General features: G+C 56.6%; 2 protein-coding genes across 2 annotated transcripts; both read left to right on the top strand.

Annotated features, from left to right (window-relative positions):
* The first annotated feature begins 379 nt into the window (after positions 1-379).
* LOC34622814 lies at positions 380-6,366 on the top strand. Its single transcript, XM_026338556.1, has 8 exons — positions 380-495; positions 2,643-3,250; positions 3,382-3,494; positions 3,861-4,669; positions 4,853-5,069; positions 5,371-5,757; positions 6,021-6,179; positions 6,307-6,366. Exons 1-8 carry the CDS (start codon positions 380-382, stop codon positions 6,364-6,366), a joined length of 2,469 nt encoding a protein of 822 aa, XP_026194341.1.
* Positions 6,367-11,944: 5,578 nt separating this feature from the next.
* Positions 11,945-17,630, top strand: LOC34622816 (molybdenum cofactor sulfurase; the record flags this gene model as incomplete). The annotated part of the gene is made up of 12 exons (XM_026338555.1): positions 11,945-11,971; positions 13,568-14,204; positions 14,699-14,803; positions 15,023-15,106; positions 15,279-15,381; positions 15,571-15,777; positions 15,973-16,174; positions 16,351-16,497; positions 16,627-16,762; positions 17,025-17,083; positions 17,204-17,275; positions 17,391-17,630. Coding segments are annotated over 12 exons (2,019 nt in total), but the record flags the coding sequence as incomplete, so codon positions are not given.
* Between the last annotated feature and the right edge of the window lie 1,368 nt (positions 17,631-18,998).

The raw sequence follows: 18,998 nt of genomic DNA, 5'->3' as shown, positions 1-18,998 counted from the left end.
TTGCTGTTCTTGGCGCTGCTGCTCTTGGCGCTGGCGCTGCTGCTACAGCAGCAACAGGCGGGTCGCCCCCAAAGCCGAGAAGTCACGGCACAAGGAGGTTCCTCATGCAGCACCACGCCATCACTTTGGTCGGCGAAGGCCTCTGCAGCTGGCGTGCAAAAAGCAGCGGCAGCAAAACCTTCTGATGCAGCAGCTGCTGCCGAGCAGTGCGCAGCGTGAGGACAGTCAGGCCGCCCACAGGGGGGGAGCTCTCGTGGCTGCGAGGCTCCAAGAACTGCTGCAGTTGCTGCCGCGGCAGCACAGTGCGAGAGTGTATGAGTGGCATCCGTGTGCAACAGCGTAAAGGAGTCTCCAACATCCACTTCTCCCACTGCAGAAGATGCGTGGAGTTGATGCTGCTGGTGTTGCGGCCTGCCGCTGTACGAAGAAGAAAGGCTCACGCCTATGCACGGCCCCGACACAACGCTGCTCAGGCGCTTCCGAATGCCAAGTCTCGCAGGATCTTCAATCGGAGAGACGAGGGGGGCGGAGGAAACTGAGGAATTTGTTGCCGCTGTTGTTTCACTTGCTGCCTCGCGGTGTTTGGCTGTGGCAGCTGCCAAAGACGATGTTGGAGAAGCTTCCTCTGAAAGCTGCGAGGCCTGTGTGCTATCGTGCGCCTTCACGCCATTCAGCAGGCTGCTTCCCGACTGCTGCTGCTGTTGCTGCTGCTCGGTGGAGCCTGTCTCTGTAGGTTGTGTAGCACTGCCTCGTTGCACTGTACTGAGAGTTCCCGTTTCGCTGCTACCTACGGGCACCCCTGTAGCACCAGAGGCAGCTGCTGACTGAACACGCTGCTGCTGCTGCTGCCCTGAAGCCGCTGTCAGCCCCGAGGTGAGGGTGGCGGGGTCGAGGTGTGCTGCAGACGCAGCAGCAGCAGCAGCAGCAGCACGATGCTTGCTGCTGCTCGATCTCGATCCTGAGGACTGCCTTCCCATCGTCAGGAAAGGATCAACGGCAGCAGCAGCTGCAGCCGGGGCAGCAGCAGCAGCCGAGGCAGCGCTTTTTGGGGGTGGGGAGGAGGCAAAGGACACCTTTCGCGCTGCGTTACTGCCAATATGAAAATGCGCAGCCGCAACGCCTCAATGCTCAGAATGTGCTGCTGCCGCCCCCGCAGTAGCTGCTGCTGCTGCAGGAGTGTTCCCTCTACCAGAGAGGCTTGAGCACACGAGCGAGGTCAGTGGCAAAAGGCCCCCAAGCCCCTGCCAGCAAACCCTTGCGGCGATGCTGATTCGCTGGTGAGGTGTCTGGACACCTTATCCTGGAGCCTACCGGCGGCTACAACAAGCAGAGCAGCGGGAGGCAAGTGGTGCCGCTCTTGAGCGGCAGCGGTCGCCACTGCTGCTGCCCACGGTGTAGCGCAGCTATCGGGGCAGAGCCCCTACTACTACGGCTGAGACTTGGGAGTTCATGAGACAGACATACCGAAAATGGGAGGAAGGGGGGAAGGGGGCTTCTTGCCCGTGGTTGGCTGTTGCTGACGCTGTTGCTGCCGCGATGCAGCAGGCGGACGCCTGTGCTGGCGCTACTTAGGGCCAAATATACAAGGTAAGACAGTATAACACTTTCGCCGCCGCTAATGCTGCTGCTCCTCCTCCGCAAGGCCCATTTGCAGCTGCAGATGATGGCGTTGCTGCTGCTGCTGCTCGGCAGCCAGCGGGAAGTGCGAGGGGCGGGTTACGGACCCTATTCCTGGAGCAGGTAATCCGCCTAAAGCAAATCGAGATAACACGAAAGCCAATGGGTCTCAAGGTTCAGAACGATACCCCTAAAGGGCCCTGTGCTGCTGCTGCTGGCTGGCGCAGCAGCAGCAGCACCAGCAGCAGCAGCACCAGCGCGAGTACAGGACGATGGCATCACCTACAGCCTGCACTGCGTAGTGTGCTCACTGCGAGGCAGACAGACAGAGTGTATTTTTGAGCAAAGATAAATACGCAGAAATCGGCAATGGTTGCCCAAGGAAAAAGAGACAGACGCGCGACCCAACGCGCAACACATTGAATCTCGGTCGGCGCAGCTGCTGCTAGGAGGCTATGCAGGCTACGCCTCCTGCTGTGGTTGCTGCCTCAGAAACCGCTTCAAACCCCATTGTTCACCGCAAAGGTCGGCGCTCATGTGTAAAAAGGGCGCATATGCAGAAGTTTCCTCCATGGAGGCAGAAGCTAGATCTCAGGCCACAGTGCAGTGGCGGCATCGAGTTTCGAACCTAGCCGCCGCTCGTTGCTGCAATAGAACTTGGCAGGAAAGCGCTCCCCTCCTTAATTATATCGATTGACTCAAAATATGCAGCTTTCTATGGATCATGTCTTGTGTGAGCCACGCCCTCTCTCGGGGAGTTTCATTGCCTCGAGCCACATAGCACTGGGACTACTAGGGGGCCCCCACGTGGGCCCCCCCAGTACCGGTTAGCACCTTCGTTGCGAAAGGCAGAGTCTTGTTCACATCTTTCTTCCTCTCCGTTCGCCCAATATATCAGATGATAAGGCCTTAGCCACTTTTTCGGGGGAGCAGCCCCCCTCTGCACACGGGGGGGAAGGACAGGGAGAGATCCCAGGGAAGTAGTGGCGCAGTCACCTCGAAAGTGGCATCGCTGCATTTTTTAGGTTGCACCAACTCCTAGTCTCTACTGACACTGCAACTACTGCTTCTGTTTCTGCTGTTCAACACTGCACAAAAATGGCGGATAGAGACCGCTCCTCGGGTGCACCGCTGCGGCAGGCGATGCAAGGCCAAGGTGCTTCAGCACACCCATTGCCTCCCGCTGCACGCAGAGCGGCACAAGGAGCAAACACACCACAAGCGACAGAGACAGCTGGTCGACGGGGAGAAGAGCGCTACTTCGAAGCGGCTACTGCGCATGCCAACGCACGCGTAGAACCGCCATTAGCGTCTTGCACCTTGTTGATTGGGCGTCGCTATGTCCTCGTTGTAGGGAGCACGGACAGGCTCGTGAGGAGCCCTGAGGATCCACTCGATGAAATGCACGATTCAATCCTAGAAAGAGACGGGAAGGGCTGGAAGCGGCTGCACTCCTTGCTGCTTATACACAAGCAACCAGCACTGTACCAGCGACAGCACTTACAACAGCAGTGCACCCGCCGCTTGCAGCAGCAGCATCTGCACCAATATTGCTTTAGCCGTCCACCGACGTGGGAGCGCATCGGAGAGAAACTGATGTCTACACCGGAAGCGGATCGCTGTCTTAGACAAAGTCAGTAGGCCGTACACGCAAATTATTGTGGGCTTAGCTTGACCTTCTGCCGCTGCTTCCTGCGTCTAGCGACGCCTAAGAGGCCTCCTCCTAAGGCTCTTGTAGGCACAGATTGTCTGTTCTATCTGCAGCGCTGCAGTGGCTACAGGAAGAGCCCGAGCAACGGTTACGTGCTGCCGGCCTTATCGGATTTTTACAACTCCTATGCGGCTTCCACCTCGTCGTAGGCATTGGCGCGAGACCGGTACTGCATCAGGCGCACTAGCTATAGCCTTCGCGCCGTTAGCACGTGTCACTCTCGCTGCCAAGGCACTATCGCAGGCGCTTGTTGCTACCCTAAAAGCGCAGCCACAGTATCTCCACCAGCAGTCCCTGCAGAAACGCGGCCAGCAGACCGTGCAGCAAACCCATCGCAGAAACGTATTGCCTTGCTGCAAAAAACCGCAGGTGGCGCCAACATGCGTGCGTGCATGTATGTGGATGTACGTATGTATATGTGTGTGTGTGTATGTGTATGTACGTATGTATATGTGTGCGTGCATGTGTGTGTATGTACGTATGTATTTGTGTGTATGTGTATGTGTGCGTGTATGTGTATGCCCGCGTGCAGGCTGCACGATTACTCCTTCATCATACGGTCTGGTCCCTGGAAGACATAACGCTGCTGCCCCTTTTCTTTGTTGTCGACACAGCGCAGGAAGCCGCCCCGTATTGCTGCTCTCTCCCTCCTACTCTGAGCTTGTTGCATCACTTGTGCCACGCATCAGGCGAGCACGAGCCGCGGCATCGAGCGCAAGACCGTGTGTATGAGCAACAGGTGCAGGCTCTGTCCGCAGCCCTCGCAGACGTTTCCTTCCCGTCAGGTGCAGCAGCAGCGGCAGCAGCAGCAGAGGACGCTAAATACAGAGCGGCAGTGCTGGCCTATCGAGCAGATCGATGGTTTTACTTCTGCCGAACCCTGTGCATCAACCTGTCCTTGCAGCAGCTCGCTGCCAGAAGGGCAGCCGCGCGTGCGGCTGCTGCTGCACAGACTGCTGCGGCAGGGGCCCAGGCACCAGACAGCTCAGCGGCGGCAGCGGCGGCCACTGTTGTAGAATTCCATGGGCAGTTTTTGAGCTGCGAGCTGCAGCCAGACGGATGCAGCTGCAGACGGCGCCAGTCGCACCAAGCGCAGCAAGAGCAGCCGCACGGCAGCAGCCGCTGGAGGTGGACGCCTCTGCATCGTGAAGAGTGCCGTTTTTTGTGGAATCGTGAGTTGTTGTCGTTGCTCTTTCAGCAGCACGCCGAGGAGTTGATATCTGAGGGTTTTTTTCTGCTCATACTGCACGGCTCAGTGCAGCAACAAGTGCTGCCTACGCAGGGAGTCCATTTGCAGCTTCTTACGATTTGTAGGCGGTCAGCTGCGTTCGCCGGCCCCAGGTGCGTTGTGTTGCCGCGTGGCTGCAGCTGTGCTGCTCTTGCGGCCCTGCTGGACTGTGGCTGTAAGTTTCTTCTTGGGAGTGCCTTTTTGCACGCTGTTTCGCCGCCTGCCCAATAAGCTCCGTGGCGTGTCTCCACGACGTGTGTGCCGCTGGCCGCTGTTGTTGAACCGCGTTTCCGCAGGTACCGTAAGAGGGGTCTCAACGATGCAGGGGATGCGGCAAACGAAGTCGAGGTCGAGTTCGCATGCCAGGCGACTATGCCCTCCCGCGCAGCCACGTTGACGGCAGCACAAGCTGTAGCACTTGCGCCGGAAGAAACAGCAGCTCTTCCTGACGGACTGTGGAGGCAGGTGCTGCTGCACGGCGGGGGTGGCTTCGAGTGTGCCATTGCCTCCCACGTTGTTTCTCGCGGCAGCGCTCCAGTGCTATGGTGCCAGGACACGGCTGTCATCCCCTCTCGCCCTCGCATCCGCCGGAGAATTGTAAGAGTCACGTGCCAGACGCTGCAGTGTCAGGTGTCTCTGCTTCTGGTGCCCCGCCACGCGCCTCTGCTGCGATAGCTGCTCAGCGCGCTAACTGCCCGGCGAGCGACGGGGAGGGAGGAAAGCGGATGCTTCCTGTCAATCTCCTCTTTCCGCCCTTCCCTCGTCCCTACGGCTGCAGACGGTTTTTGTGGTTTGACCTCTGTCGGGCCTTCAGACGGACGTGAATTGGAGTGCCATTCGGAGGCACATGGCGAGTTTGCTGCAGCGATACGGCTCCCCGCTGCTCCTCGTGAACCTGCTGCGCAGCAGTCCGCGGAAAAGCGTTGCTGCAGCCGCTTCCCAGACTTCGCCGCGGGCCGGCGCTGCAAGTGCGTCGCTCAGGGGGGCAGAACACCCGCAGGTGCAGCAGTGGCAGACTCAGCAGCAGCCGGGAGGGCGTGCAGCCGGAGCAGCAGCAGCTGCTGCAGAAAGCTCCCCTGCCGTCCCAGTAGCCTCCTTAGATGACTGGTACAGCGAAGAAGCTGCGGCAACAGCAACAATTGCGGAGCAGGAGGCGCATCTGGGGGAAGAGTATCGCAGGGCTGTCGACGTTCTCAATGCAGTAAGGCCACTGGCGCAACGGCAAGCAGATGCAACAGGGGAACACTCGTGTTTTCACCTCTTTGGAACCCTTTCAGCCGCAGCCGATCGGGCCTCTTCCTTCTTCCAGTCGGCAGCAGTGCTCTGCGAAGCCTCCTCGCATGACGCTGAAGGGGGTTATATATATCTCTTGGGGCGTTGGTGACAGGCTCTAGTGCGGTCCTCTGTCCGTCAGCGACGTGGCTGTGCGTCTCTGCTGGTGTTCTGCATTGCGTATGCACGCAGGAGCTGCCTCCCTCAGTGCAGCTGCGGTTTGCTGCTGTAGACGTGGAGGCTGCGAGACGCGTGAATCCAAGGGGGGCCTCGAAACGCGTGGAGGCACTAGCGGCGGAGACGCTCAACGACTTGCAGTTCTTTGCCTCCAACGAGTCCGCCTCGCAGCTTGCCCAAGGGCCTTTGAGCAGCAAAAGGGGGAGGGGAGTTACGCCTTGTGTTGTAGGCTTAAGGCGGCTGCCAAAAGTCACTACCTGCTGCTTGCTTCTGTGCCCTTGTGCCTTTCTGCGTGCTGCAGCCTGTGGAGCCTGCGCCCAAGGCAGCTGCAGCGTGGTGTGTGCCGCTTAAATTGCCTTGACTCCCTCGACAGAACCAATGAGCTGCAGCTTCACCTCCACAGGGCTTTTGCGCTTTGTTTCTTGAGACGCCTTCCCGCTGCTTTCTCCATCGACAACACCCTAGATGAGCAGGCACGCCGCGAACCGCAAGCACCGAACTGCAGCCACCCCACACCATGCAGTGCCCTTCATAAGGAACTTGTTGGAACTTGCCTCTGCGTCTGAGCCTGCCCCGTGGAGTGCGGCGCGGACGCAGAGGCGTGTGGGCGGAGAAGTGGGGGGGGGGCAAGGAGGAAGGGTGAAAGGAAGGGAGGGCACCACTCGTCCGCAAAAAAAAAGGCCAAGACGGTCAAAGAAAAGTGCTTAGTTTTGAAGGCGATGGCAGGGGATAGGGGATATGGGCACCCAGCGAGGGAGGGGGCTACGCAAACGGGGGGAACGTATTAAAGACAATGGCGAGGAAGAGTCGTGCGGGTGAGGCCAAGAATACGAGGACGAGATGCACTGCAGAATCGCTATGTGTGGCCGTTTTTTAGGTGCTTCGCGCTGTGGCCCTTCTCACAGACGCCAGTGGAGACGATGTTGCCCTGCAGTATGGGGGTAAGTGAGCGAGTGTTGCTGCTGCGGCAGCTGCCGTTGGCTGTGTGTTGCAGGTTGCGAATGGCTGTTGAAGCAGTGTAGCTCAGGATATGTGGCTGTAGCACTTGGGGGAGTACTAGGGGCACTACGGGTTTAAAGTTCAGGGCGAGCAGTCCTCGTGTGTGTCCTTGTGTCTGTGTATGTGTGTGTGTCTCTCTCTCTCAATAGGTTCCGCCGCGCACAGGAAGCGACTGGAACCGCTGGCGTGGGCATCGCAGTTGCCAGTGGCGCCAGCCACGGCTGGCAGCACCTTTGGAGGCAGCAGCTCTCGCCTCAACAGTGAAGGACCAGCCAGCAGCCGGAGCAGCGCGGCATCCCGACAGCCGTCGCCTCTTCCCGCTGTTGAGCCACTTCTCGCAGACGATGCTGCAAGTGAGGGTTCCCACAGCAGCAACAGCAGCAGTCTAGCTCAGGGTTTGCTGGCTGCCCTTCAAGGAGTGCCCTCAGCTCTTGCCGCCAAGTGGATTGGGGAAAAGCGAGGGACGGTCGCCCTTTTGCCTCTCCTTCCTGGCCTCTCAACTTCTCTGCAACGCAGGTGAGGTCGGCTGCGGCGATGGCTTAGCGTCTGCCGCAGGAGATGCTGCAGGAGGCGCAAGGCAACGGCTACGTAGGCCCTATAATGCGGGCGCGGCACGACTGGTGCTGCTTTACAGAAGAGACGTGCTTCAGGGGATGCATTGGATGTGTGTGGAAGGGGGATTCGATCCCTGCGCTTTTTTGCAGCGCGAGTGGCCAAGATTTAGCTCGCCAGCCTTGGCTGCCAAGGGGTGCAGACTTGCTCGTGGCGCTCAGAGGAGGCGTCTGTCAGTGTATGCCTGCCTTTGCTGCAGATATACCAACGTGCTTGAAGATGGTCGAAAGCAGCAAGCGCTCAATATTTGGTTCGGTCTTTACGCCCCGCTTAAGGCGGCCCAGCACCAGCCGCCCATTTGGCGGCTTGAAGATGGCTATGACGTCTACATTCACCATAAGTGCGGCCATGCATGCAGCTGTAGTGCGTTTGGGCCCTGTTGGCTTTTGAGGGCTCGCCGCCACAACTGGAGTGGCACGACAAGCATCCACACAGATGCCTATAGTCAGATAGCCAGGAAGAGGAGCGAGTTGTTGTTGCGCGCTCGAGAGTGTTGCTTTGTAGCCGTCTGGCGCTTGTGGCAGCGTTGCAGTCCGCTCATTTGGAGCCTGATGCTTTAGTTGCGGTGCCGCCACGGGTTTTTGGTGCTTGCATTGCCTGATATGCGGTGGTTTCGCAGCTTCTTGGAGCCGTCTTTTTGCCCGAAGGACTGGTGGGTGCTGCCGCTGCAGCGCTTTTTCAATGGGATGAGAGCCGCCATCAGCGCGAACCATTGCTGCACGTGCTGCACACCTTTCTGGGTTGCCTCTCCAGATGATGCAGCAGTAAGGCACGCACTTGAACGGACGGGTGGAGGGGCTGCGGCGCCAGCAGCGCCAGGCGCGGTGCTGGCTGGCTGTTGCCGTTGCCAGTGTGCGAGAAACTCGGCTTCTGCAGCAGCCGCGAGAGCCACAGAAGCATTCTTGCTTCACTTCGGACCATCGTGGGTAGTTGACTTCTTGCCGTCTCGAGGTGCGGGCACAGCCGTGGGCTGCAGCTGCGGCGGCTGCCTGTGCAGCAGCACCTCTTCTGAACTTGGCGGGAAGGAAGGCTTTTGGAGAGATGAGACACGCCTCTTTGAGGTGTTCACTTACGCCCCATGGCTTAGGCAAGCAACTGAAGCAACAGCAGCTCCCACCACACCTGACGGGGGTGCCTGCCGTAGGATGATCTCTCTCTCCTGGAATCCAACGGGCACTGCAATGGCAGCAGCACCGACCGCAGGGGCGAAGGATGAGCCTCTACGTGATTTTGCATCTGAAGGAGCTGCCGCGCCTTTGCATCGTGGTGTGCCAGACACGGCGGAACCTCAGGGTTCCATGGACGTGAGCTTCCACGACAGGAATGGGATACAACAAGGGTTACCAGGTCGCTGCTCCGATTGCGGGAGCGTTTCCCTTGCGCTTCTCTTGCCTCAACTCATCGATAGCACAGCCGCTGCAGCGCGCGCGCTGCAGTGCTGTTGCGCGCAGCAGCTGCGGGAAAGCGAGCAGCAGTGGACGTACATCACACTGCAGCAGCTGCAGCAACAGCAGGAGAAGGAAGAGCGCATGGGGAGTAGCTGCATAACAAAATGGGCCTCACCCTTTCTGCTGCTGCAGCAACGAAGTAGCAGCGGCTCTGTGCAACAGCGTCTGCTCCAGGCACACAGAGCGAGAAGGCTAACGAAGGACACCTCCCTGTTTTGTGTTCGAGAGGGCCAGCAGCCAGCGCCAACAAGCTGTTGCTCTGGCGCATGCGCATTTCCCCAGGCGCCTAGCAACCCCAAGACGCTGCTGCTCTTCTGTTCAAGCTCTGCTAAGGCATTGGAGGCCGACAGGAGAAGGGCAGGCAGTGCGCAACAAAAGCGGAGACCAGTACAACAGGAAGGCACTCAAGCATTTAGACAGATTCTCGACGGGCAGCTGCGGCGAGCTTTCTACACCGCGCAGCAGCAGAGGCAGCTGCAGCATGGTCGCGCCATGAAGGGGCTCCCTTGCGAGCTGCAGCAGCAGCTACAACAACTGTTGAAGGGGATACATTCCACTCCAGAACGAGCTGCCCGAGCGCGTCTAGGAGAAGCTATTAGCAGCGACAGTCCCGTCTCCGGCTGCTGGCCAGCGGCTGTTTCCAAAACAACACAACATCCCGCCGAGCTGCATGCAATGCACCAAGACGTTCACCTTGCAAGGCTACAGCGGCAGCAAGAACAGCTGGAGGCCAGCCTGCTCCAGCCGCTTATGTATCCCTCTGCTCCAGGTGCCGCTGCACGCAGAACTTACTGCAGGGGCAACTGCAGTGGCACCTGCTGGAGCAAACCCACTCCAGCCAGCTCCCGCCAACGTTGGTTCCCCAGTCACGGGTAGCCTCCCCGAAACGAGCTAATTTTCTTAGGGTGTGTCTAGACATCTTGAGTCGAGGTAGTCCAAGCCAATCAGCGGCAGGAGCAGCAGCACGAACAGCGGCGTGACTAAGTAGCTGTATCTGGGGTGGCCGCAACAGAGCCGTATCGGCACCAACACCCCCTCCTCTCTTCAACCCTAAGAACCGTAGCAGCGGTCACTAAGCGTTACCGTTAGAATAAAGGATTTCTTTCACTCTAGTTTTGAAAGGCAGGCTGACCGCTAAGAGCAATCGTTTCTCAAAAACTAGTGCGCAGGCGTCCATGCCCCCTCTTGTCTTCAGTATGCGCCCCCTTTATGCCCACCACCACCTAGGGCCACACTGCGCAGGTGCCGCCGCCTTACAGCCGGTAGACTAAGCTACTTTTGCAGCTGTAAGCCGATGGCTAACCCCTTGCTGGTCGCTTTCCGCAGCAAAATGCACCAACAAGAGATCTGGTGTGGCCTCAAATGCTCCGAAGCGCTCAAGGGGTGAGGCCGCTCTTCGCAGCGGCACACCCCGAACGCCACCGCTGCAGAGGCTATGGAGAACCTCTAGGAGGCACGACACGCTTGGAAGCGCCACCAGCACCCAGCAGGCGTAGCCGCTCCAACAGAGGGGGCACTTGCAACAGATTTACCTTGCTCCCGCCTCTACTGCTTCCGCTTGTGTGGGTTTCCGCCAATCGCACACCACGCGAAAAGCCATATGCGTCTTGCGGGTGCTCTGGCGAGCTCCCACCGCTCCCTGCGATGCAGTGCAAAACTGGAGAGTCCATTGCATCGGGTGCTGCAGCCATGCCATACTCAGCACCCAAGGGATGAGTACTTTCAGCAGGAGCTGCCTTGCGCTTTCCCGGAACGCGAGGGGTGCACGGAGAGGCCTCGGGTGTGATATTTGCTACAGCGGGCCATCCCTCTGCACTATCAATAGCTTTAGTAGCCGTGTCTTCATTGCTACCCGCCGAATGACTCTTGGAGGCATCGCCGTTCACGGGTTGCTCACAAGACACATCGGACGCGCTAGCAGCACCAGCTGCTACTGCTGGCGGCGCTGAGAATTCGTTCACAGAGCAGCAGCTGCTGCTGCAGCGTTCAAAGAGATGGTTAAGCATAAAGCCCCAATAAACACTTCGAGGGCAGCAGCAGCACCACCACTTCTCAGGTACCAAGCGGTAGTCTTCATCGGCGTTGTCTTCTGCAAGACCAGCACTCGATGAGGATGGGCGTGCTCCTCTTGCTGTCGAAGTTGTTGAACGCCATCGCCGCTGCTCCCTTGCAGCTGCTGCCTCCCGCTCCAGCGCGAAACGCCCCGCGCATGCCACGTGCACATAGGATCCACACAGCGGACATATCAGCGCACGTTCTCTGGGCTTGAAAGAATGCATGCAGAAGGCGCACCCCGAATTACCTGCAGGATTCGGCAGGGCAGCAGAGGGTGCTGCGTCGCTAGAAGCTTCCTTTAGTTTTCCCGCTTTCTGAATCGTATCGGCTCCTTTTTTTGCGGGAGTTCGAAGGCGGCTGCAGATTTGAAGGCCAGGCGACTGAGCGTCTCCGAAGCAGCAGCTGCAGCCGCTACTCTTGGTAATGCCTGACCCCCCTAGATCCCCGACGCGAATCTCAGGGATTTGCAGGCTGATAGACGCAACGTGGCCATGGCTGACAGTTACTTGCCGAGGCAGCCGCGTGGAAGCCCTGCCGCTGCTGCTGCTGCTGCCAGTGCCAAATCGCTTCCGTGCGCCTCCACCGCAGCATGGAAACAGCAGCAAGTCTTGCAGCACCTCAGTGACGTCTGCTTCGCAGGAATGGACGTGCAGGGGCAGGCGGCAAAAGGGAGCACCATGCAGCAGCAGTAAGGCCTGTTGTACCTCGGCCTCGAGTCTCTGCTGGGGCGTTTTGCTGCGCCTTCGTGTGAGTACGAAGGGCACGCGGCAACAGCGAGAGTCATCCGCTGCCGCCGTTTGCAGCTCCAGCAGCTCCCATTCCGCCGCTGCAGCGGTGGCAGCGGCTGCTGATGCCCCCTCTCCTTTTCCTAGAGAAGCACCAACTCGTCTTTTCTGCCCCTGCCGGTACTGCTGCTTTCTAAGCTGTTTGCGCTTAGCGGCACAGCTACTGCAGCCACTGCAGCTGCAGGCGGCTCCAGTGCCCCCGCGGCAGCAGAGGGAACGAAGAGCAGCTGCGGGAACAAGAGCCTGCTGCCATCGAAACTCGAATTGCAGAGCAGCGATGAGGGTGGGAAATCCATAGATCACGAGGCAGAGACGCCAGGGGCGATGCCTACAGCAGACACATCCACGCACGCACATTACGGCGACACTCCATTTGAAGGCTGCAGTTGCCCAAAACGTAGGAACTCTCTAGAAGTGAAACCGCAGCAGCTGAGGCAGGAGACGCAACAGGAGGCTCACGAGCTGGTGCGTCTCGCGCCTTGTTGCAGCGTCCCGTTGTGCTGCCTGAGACGGCGAATTGGGTTGGTGGTGCAGCCGATATAAAAGTGATGTGGAGAGGAGCAGGACTGCAGCAAGTAGACGCTAAAGAAGCCCCGATCCACACAATGCCAGCCTGGACAGGTATCGCCGCAGGTGCCGGTGGTTTTGCCCCTGCTCACACGGTTTATCTTGCCTGTTGCATGGCTGCGCTCTGCTCCTTCACCGTTGCTGGGGGCTGAATCTGAAGAGCAGCTGCCATGAACAGGGACGCTGTCTTGAGTACTGCTGCCACTGCCGCTGTTGCTGCAGCTCGTGTCGGGAGCACCGCTTTCCACGGCCCTCAGATCTGCCGCTTGCGGCGAAGCGGGGGGCGACGAATTAGCATCCGGGATCCATTCTGCCTCCATTGTGGCCAAGGAGCATTCACGACCTTACAATATATATAAATTGGATGCTACGATTATCCGCCGGGAAGCTCCATTTGCGGCCGAGCAGTATGCGCTGCCCACAAGAAAAAGCCGCTGTCCCCCGTTGAGTAAGGAGGTGTTGGGGGCTTCTTTCCGCATGGGACAAAGAAGTCACTTCAATAACTAAGTCCAAGCGGTACATAAATTCATGAAGTAGAAATAGCCCCCCCCAAATAACCGCAGAGTCGTCGACAGTGTAGGGGGACCCTCAAGCGGCGTCGGTAGTGGCTTGATTTGGCAGGACAGGGGGCTCTGGCTGTGCGCTGCTTGTACTTGGCACAGCGGAAATCTCCAAATTTTTGAAGAGCATCACTGCAGTCGCAACATTATTAGGTGAGAATTCCTCTCACGGAGCTGTTTCTCAGGTGGCCTAACCCCTTTAGTTGGCGGGAGTCCGTAGATCACTAGACACAGCTAGTGACCGCTGCAGCTCGCTTTATCGAAAACGAAGCGCAACCGAAAATATGCAGTTTGAGCCCATTAAAAGAGTTAAGAACCATCGAAGACACGCAGCCATGCGCTTCATGACTACCGCCTCGAGAGCCCTCCGAGTCACCGACTTCGTCACTTTGACTGCTGTTGCTGTAGCCTGCCTTGCCATATGGGAGGGAGCAGTAACAGCAGGAACCGCGCCAGCTCCGCCTCCAGGTGCCTCTTCAGCGGGCGGTGAGGATGAGCTCTGCACTTGTGGAGAGGGGCAGAACGCGAGGCTCAAGGCCTCGCCAGTGCCCCCACCGCCTCCCTCTGTGTCTGGCCTGTCGCATGAAGGCGTCTATTTCATCCCCGAACCCCTACCACCAGAGGAATCTTATGAGGCGTGCACCAAAGAAACCATTCCCGGCGCTTCATGCCTTACAACAGACTCTCAGAGCTGGGAACAGCCTTCCTCCTATACTGCTAGCATCTTCTTCACTGCGGACAAGGGGCCGCACCAAGGAGCCCCCGATAGCCACGGCAAAGCGTCAGAGGGAGCACTAGCGGACGCTCATGGGGAGGAGCAGACGGGGGCACTAGCAGGCCAGACCACGGACGCTCCCCCCCAAGCAGCCGAAAGCCTAGTGGGGACGTGTGAGGCTCCTGGCTCACTCGAGCGGCATGTAGAGGCCGTCTTTGGTGCGACGCTAAAAGAAACTCGGGAGATTCGTGAGTCTGCAGGAACGCGCCAGCGGAGGGAAACAGTTGCCGTGGGTGCGGTTCTCGAGAGCCCCTGCCGACGCGGACGAGCACCAACCTACGAGGAGCGGCGGCAGCATTTTCTTGCAGAGTATGGGGAGCTCTATTCGTTAGCAGCGGAGGCCACGGCGGAGAGGGAATTGAAGAGGCTGCGAGGAGATATTTACGTCGACTACGCAGGCGAGCACACAACAAACAGATCCGGCCTGCCCCAAAGGGAGCCCCAGCAGCCAGCCAGGGCAGCTGGGTTACCCTCGTCTTCCAGCTCTACAGAGGCATATATTTCCAATGCACAAAACACGGGAAACATAGATAAGGTAGTGGAAGTAGTACAAGGAGAACAGATATGTCTATATATATATATACATATATATATATACTCTATGGATATATATATATATATATACAATCTATAATCTCTCTATATATAGAGTACACGGAGAAAGTATGCTCCTGAGGAGCGGTATTCTCTGTTGTCTTCTGCCTACTACAGAAGCGGACCGAGAATGATGCTGTTGCTCGTTGACGTGCTCTGTGACACTTGACAAGCCCTAATTCCTTAATTGCGTCTACCACCTCCCATGGTGCTCTCCCTCCAGTCGCCCCTGTGAAAGCTCTCTTCTGGACTCGAAGTATGCTCCCTCTAACTTATTCACCTCTCTGTAATTCCTCAGGCAGTGCACCTTACCAGGAGCAGCAGATCCTGTCCTTCTTCAAAGACCTTTCGTTGCACGTCTTCGGCAACGCCCACTCCCGCAACCCCTCAGCTAAGCTCACGGGTTCGTCGCTATTACCCTCACACCCTCTGGCGCGCCTCTATGATTTAAGGGCCGTCCTTGCCTCTCTGACACTCCAGCAGATCACGAGTTTCGTCTTTCCCCACTCTGGGAGCAATTCGGTCTGCACCGATGGAGAGCCGGTCGTGTCCGTCGGTCACGGCAGTGCTTTTCGTGAGAGCCTCACGCTGCAGTGTTGCTGCTGCGCTGATGGCTTATCAGATCAAAGGATGCGCGAGGCAAGGGATCTCACACTCAAATTTTTCGGAGCTGCCGAAAAGGAGTTCGCCGTAGTTTTCACGTCCGGTATGTTGGCGCGTCGAGGGCGCTGCTCTACGCCCCCAAGGAGGCGGAGCGCAGCACGCAATCCGCCGCTAAAGCAGCCTCCTATGTAGCCTCTGAAGCAGCAAATGCTGCAAATTTACAAAGGCCATCTCGCTGCCTTGTTATCAGGTGTCTGTGCGCGAGACCGTTGCAGGTGCTACTGCAGCCATTAAACTGGTGGGAGAAGACTTTCCTTTTACCGCCGAATCCAGCTTCTTCTACCTCCGCATCAATCATAACTCCGTCCTCGGTGTCAGGTGCAGCTCCGCCCTCCTTCTTTCGCGAGTCCCTTGGCCTCGTGCCGTTGCCCTGTGCTGAGCGTCTACTTGCTGTCCGTTGCTTCTTACGAGCCACGAGGCAATGGACTCACAAGCACGTCGATCCAACTTCCGCTACTGGGTCCCACAACCCCTTCATATGTATGTTTGCCTCTCTACTTCCTCCAGAGAATTTGCGTACGCTGCTGGAGTTAAGTCTGTAAAGGCCCTTTCCGAGCGGGAGGTAGAGGCGATCCTTAAGGACCGCGAAGCCGCCGGCCTTGTGATCGACTGGAGCGCCGGGACGGTGTTGCCCTATTGCCTCTTTGGCTTCCCCCTTAAAGACAACTTCAATGGAACTTCCTATCCCACATCATGGATCGAAAAAATTCACAAGTAATGCCTCTACTCATGTTTAGTCCTTCCTTAAGCCCGGTGCAAATATTGGATTCGTATGGGTGTAGGCCTTTTTCCATGTGGCCGAAGCGTGCTTTCCCACGAAGCAGGGCCTCTCTAGCGTTCTTTCTGCCCCCCTGCCTCCACGCGAACGCACCTACAGCTGGCTTGACCGCTGTTTCCGCGTTTGTCTAGGTATGGTCTTTCTGACGAGTGCCGATGGCTTGTACTCCTTGACGCGGCGGCCGCCGCACCGACTTCCCCCATCCGTCTCTCTGGGACTACGCCTGAACGGTCCGCGGACTTCTTGGCGATTTCCTTCTACAAAATTTTTGGCCATCCTACCGGTCTAGGAGCCCTAGTTCTCAAACGCAGCACTGCCGATGTGCTCAAGAAGGTCTGTCACCGGCTGCACCAAAACGGAGAGGGACGTCCGAAGAACAGCTTTGCCCAAAGTCCTCCTGGCACAGCATGTGCACGTCCAAAGTAGCGAACAGGTGTTGGTACTCATATTTCTTATAGCTTGTGTCGGGCTTCATGACTGAAAAGGCCTCCTGTATTCAACTGCTGCAGGTATATTGGGGAGGCGGCAGCGTCTCGGGTTCCCTTTGTGATTCAAGGTGGCAGAAGTTGAAAAAAGAAGTGTCATCGCGCCTAGAAGACGGCACGGTCAACTTTCTTTCGATTGCAGCCATAACATACGGCTTTTCAGCCATACAGGCAAGCCTCCTTTACAGTATCCGGGCACAAGGCCTCCTGACGCACTTCTCCGCTAGTGCTATCGGTGAATGATCCACACCTGTGGATGTAATTGGCATGTGTTTACGCTCACTCTCCCCTCATCCTCAGGCCATAGGAATGGAGCAAATTGAACGGCATATAGGTGCCCTTACCCGCCACCTTTTCCGTTCTCTCAAGGCCTTCCGCCACCGTAATGGAGCTCCCTTCGCCTTGCTATATTGGGGGCGCAGAGAGGACCCCTCAGGTAGAGCATTACGTTAATACATGACCGAAGATGGAGAGATACCATGTGCGGGGCATAATGTCAACCGGCTTTGGGCTGCTGCTCGTGACACGGTGCTAAATGCTCATGGTTCAACACGCTCGCGTTTTAAGCGCATAATATTGTATGGGTCATTGCGTGACGTTACGCTACCGAAGCTAGGTAGCCTGTCCGGTCCAAGATGGCTTGTGGGCAAGCGATGGCTGTGCTTGCCTGGTCTGCTGCTTGCGTGCTAACCATATAGGCGGGATAGTTAACTTCAACTTACTCAGGCCTGATGGCTCATTTGTTCCATTCAGCGAGGTATGTAAACGCTACCACGCAGAACCATATCATTATACGGTATTTGGTTGAGCGTGCCTGCCTTAATTACAATCGCCGTATCCACTCGTAACTTCTTGTGCAGGGATGTCGGTTGTTCAGGTGGAGGCCAAAACTGCTGCCGCAGGTATTCATCTACGCACAGGATGCTTCTGCAACCCCGGAGGCTGCCAGGTGTGTCGGTAGCTAAAACCCACATTTCTTGCCAAATCCACAGATCCTATTGTATCCTGGAATTGCAAAAGATTCAGGCGAGGCACTTTCTGCTTTCCTTTTGGCTTTTCCTCAGGACTACCTTGGGCTGACTGGCGCTGAGATTGTAGATGCAGCCCGTGCAAGAGAAAGCTGTTCTGATCCCACCGGTGCCTTGTTAAGTCGTCCAACTCCGCAGCTTGTAGGGCTCGCATTTGGACCGCGCTCGTATGCTAAGGCTGTCGGATCCGTACGTATATCACTTGGGTATCTGACGACATTTGCTGATGTGGATGGCCTGCTAGATTTCCTTGTGCGTACTTTCCTATGGCATTGAGGGAGCGGAACCAGTTCTGATTAATTCGCACGCTCTTAGTACCTGTTTAGAGGTACATCCAGGATAGTGTTTTGGACTATTCAACTGTGCCAACCTTCTAGTGTGTTGTGTTGAGCTTGTAGCACTGTATTTTTCCAACCCTTCGCGTGTTTTTCAACTCAGCTGATTTCAATGTTACTCTGATAATGTGCATTATCCACGGAGGCTATAGGATGTCACTGTCCGTGGATTTTAAGTTTCTTAGGAAGCATGTCAGTTTTATGTGTACAAAATCCGCGTTAATGACCAAAATTAGCCACACGTTTTTCTATTAACTCGGTGCCGGCAGTCTTTTGGACATCTTTTGAGTACGTTTGGGGGGTTGAGTTTTATCAGACTGGCTGAGATGTCGCTGTCGAAAAATCTCCGTTACAACATTCGTGTGTTTCACTTTTTCTCTCACGAACTGCTTAATAGGCAGATTTGGCGATACCACACTCTAGTTCCTACTCATGTGGTGGTGAGTAACACTCGTGGGCTCAAACGAATTTCGAAGGGAACCCATCAAATGAAATTGAGGTTTAAAATTAAATATAATACTCACAAATTTACAGTATCGGCATAATATATCGTAGACTTTTCAAAGCCAGTAAGGTTCGGGTTGCCATGTGACTCTGAGATGCGTTACACACTGATGGAAGATCGCATATCTCGGGGATACCAAAATCCATATTGAATGAAAATATTTAAATCCCCTGGTTTCTTGAAATTCCATCATTTCAGCGAGCTTCCTGATGTTTTTCTCCAGGAGACACAGAAGAGATCTCAAAGTTTTAGCCGTTATTCGTACCTTTGTACTTTGGATCCGACACTTCCGGGTGTCATGGAGTCGAGATACTGGTGCGATTAGGTAGAATGTACGAGGAAGCAACCTTATTTGGCATTTTTGTTTGTCAGGTGTCACTTAGGTATCCGGGTGTCAGTTCCCCCTTCATCTGCGCAGCGCTAGTCCATCAGCGGTCCATTGGCGCCACCCCTCCCACCCGGGCGGTGACCATCCACTGCACATTTATTCAGGGTTTGTGTCACTGTCACTTCCATACACGTTGGGTATTCATGCAAAAGTGGTAGATCAGCCAAATATCTTGGCTCTGGCGTTTCTTCCCCAGACTGGTTACTGGTAATACGGAGAAATCCTTTCTCCGTCATAGGCCATCCCCAGGTCACGACCGTGCAACGTTGTGCATTTCCTGAGCTTCATTAGCCCTCCTTCTCTCAAAACAAAATGGCGGTGTTGTCTGCATTTCGTCTAAGCTCGGCTTCGATTTTCCTGGGTAAGGAAAGTCACATTACCTTTTATATTGCGCGCCACAACGAATCCGTTGAAAT

This window comes from Cyclospora cayetanensis, unplaced genomic scaffold, assembly GCF_002999335.1.
Source record: "Cyclospora cayetanensis isolate NF1_C8 unplaced genomic scaffold, CcayRef3 CcayRef3_contig_276, whole genome shotgun sequence".
Taxonomy (NCBI): domain Eukaryota; phylum Apicomplexa; class Conoidasida; order Eucoccidiorida; family Eimeriidae; genus Cyclospora; species Cyclospora cayetanensis.
This window is presented reverse-complemented; position numbering and strand designations above follow the sequence as displayed.

What these genes read in the sequence shown, in the direction of transcription:
- LOC34622814 (XM_026338556.1), top strand. Translation starts at nt 380, where the DNA reads ATGCGTGGAGTTGATGCTGCTGGTGTTGCGGCCTGCCGCTGTACGAAG. An exon ending in AGTGTGCCATTGCCTCCCAC is followed by an intron (nt 5,070 to 5,370) that starts GTTGTTTCTCGC and finishes TCGGGCCTTCAG; the next exon opens with ACGGACGTGAATTGGAGTGC. An exon ending in ACGAGTCCGCCTCGCAGCTT is followed by an intron (nt 6,180 to 6,306) that starts GCCCAAGGGCCT and finishes TGCGTGCTGCAG; the next exon opens with CCTGTGGAGCCTGCGCCCAA.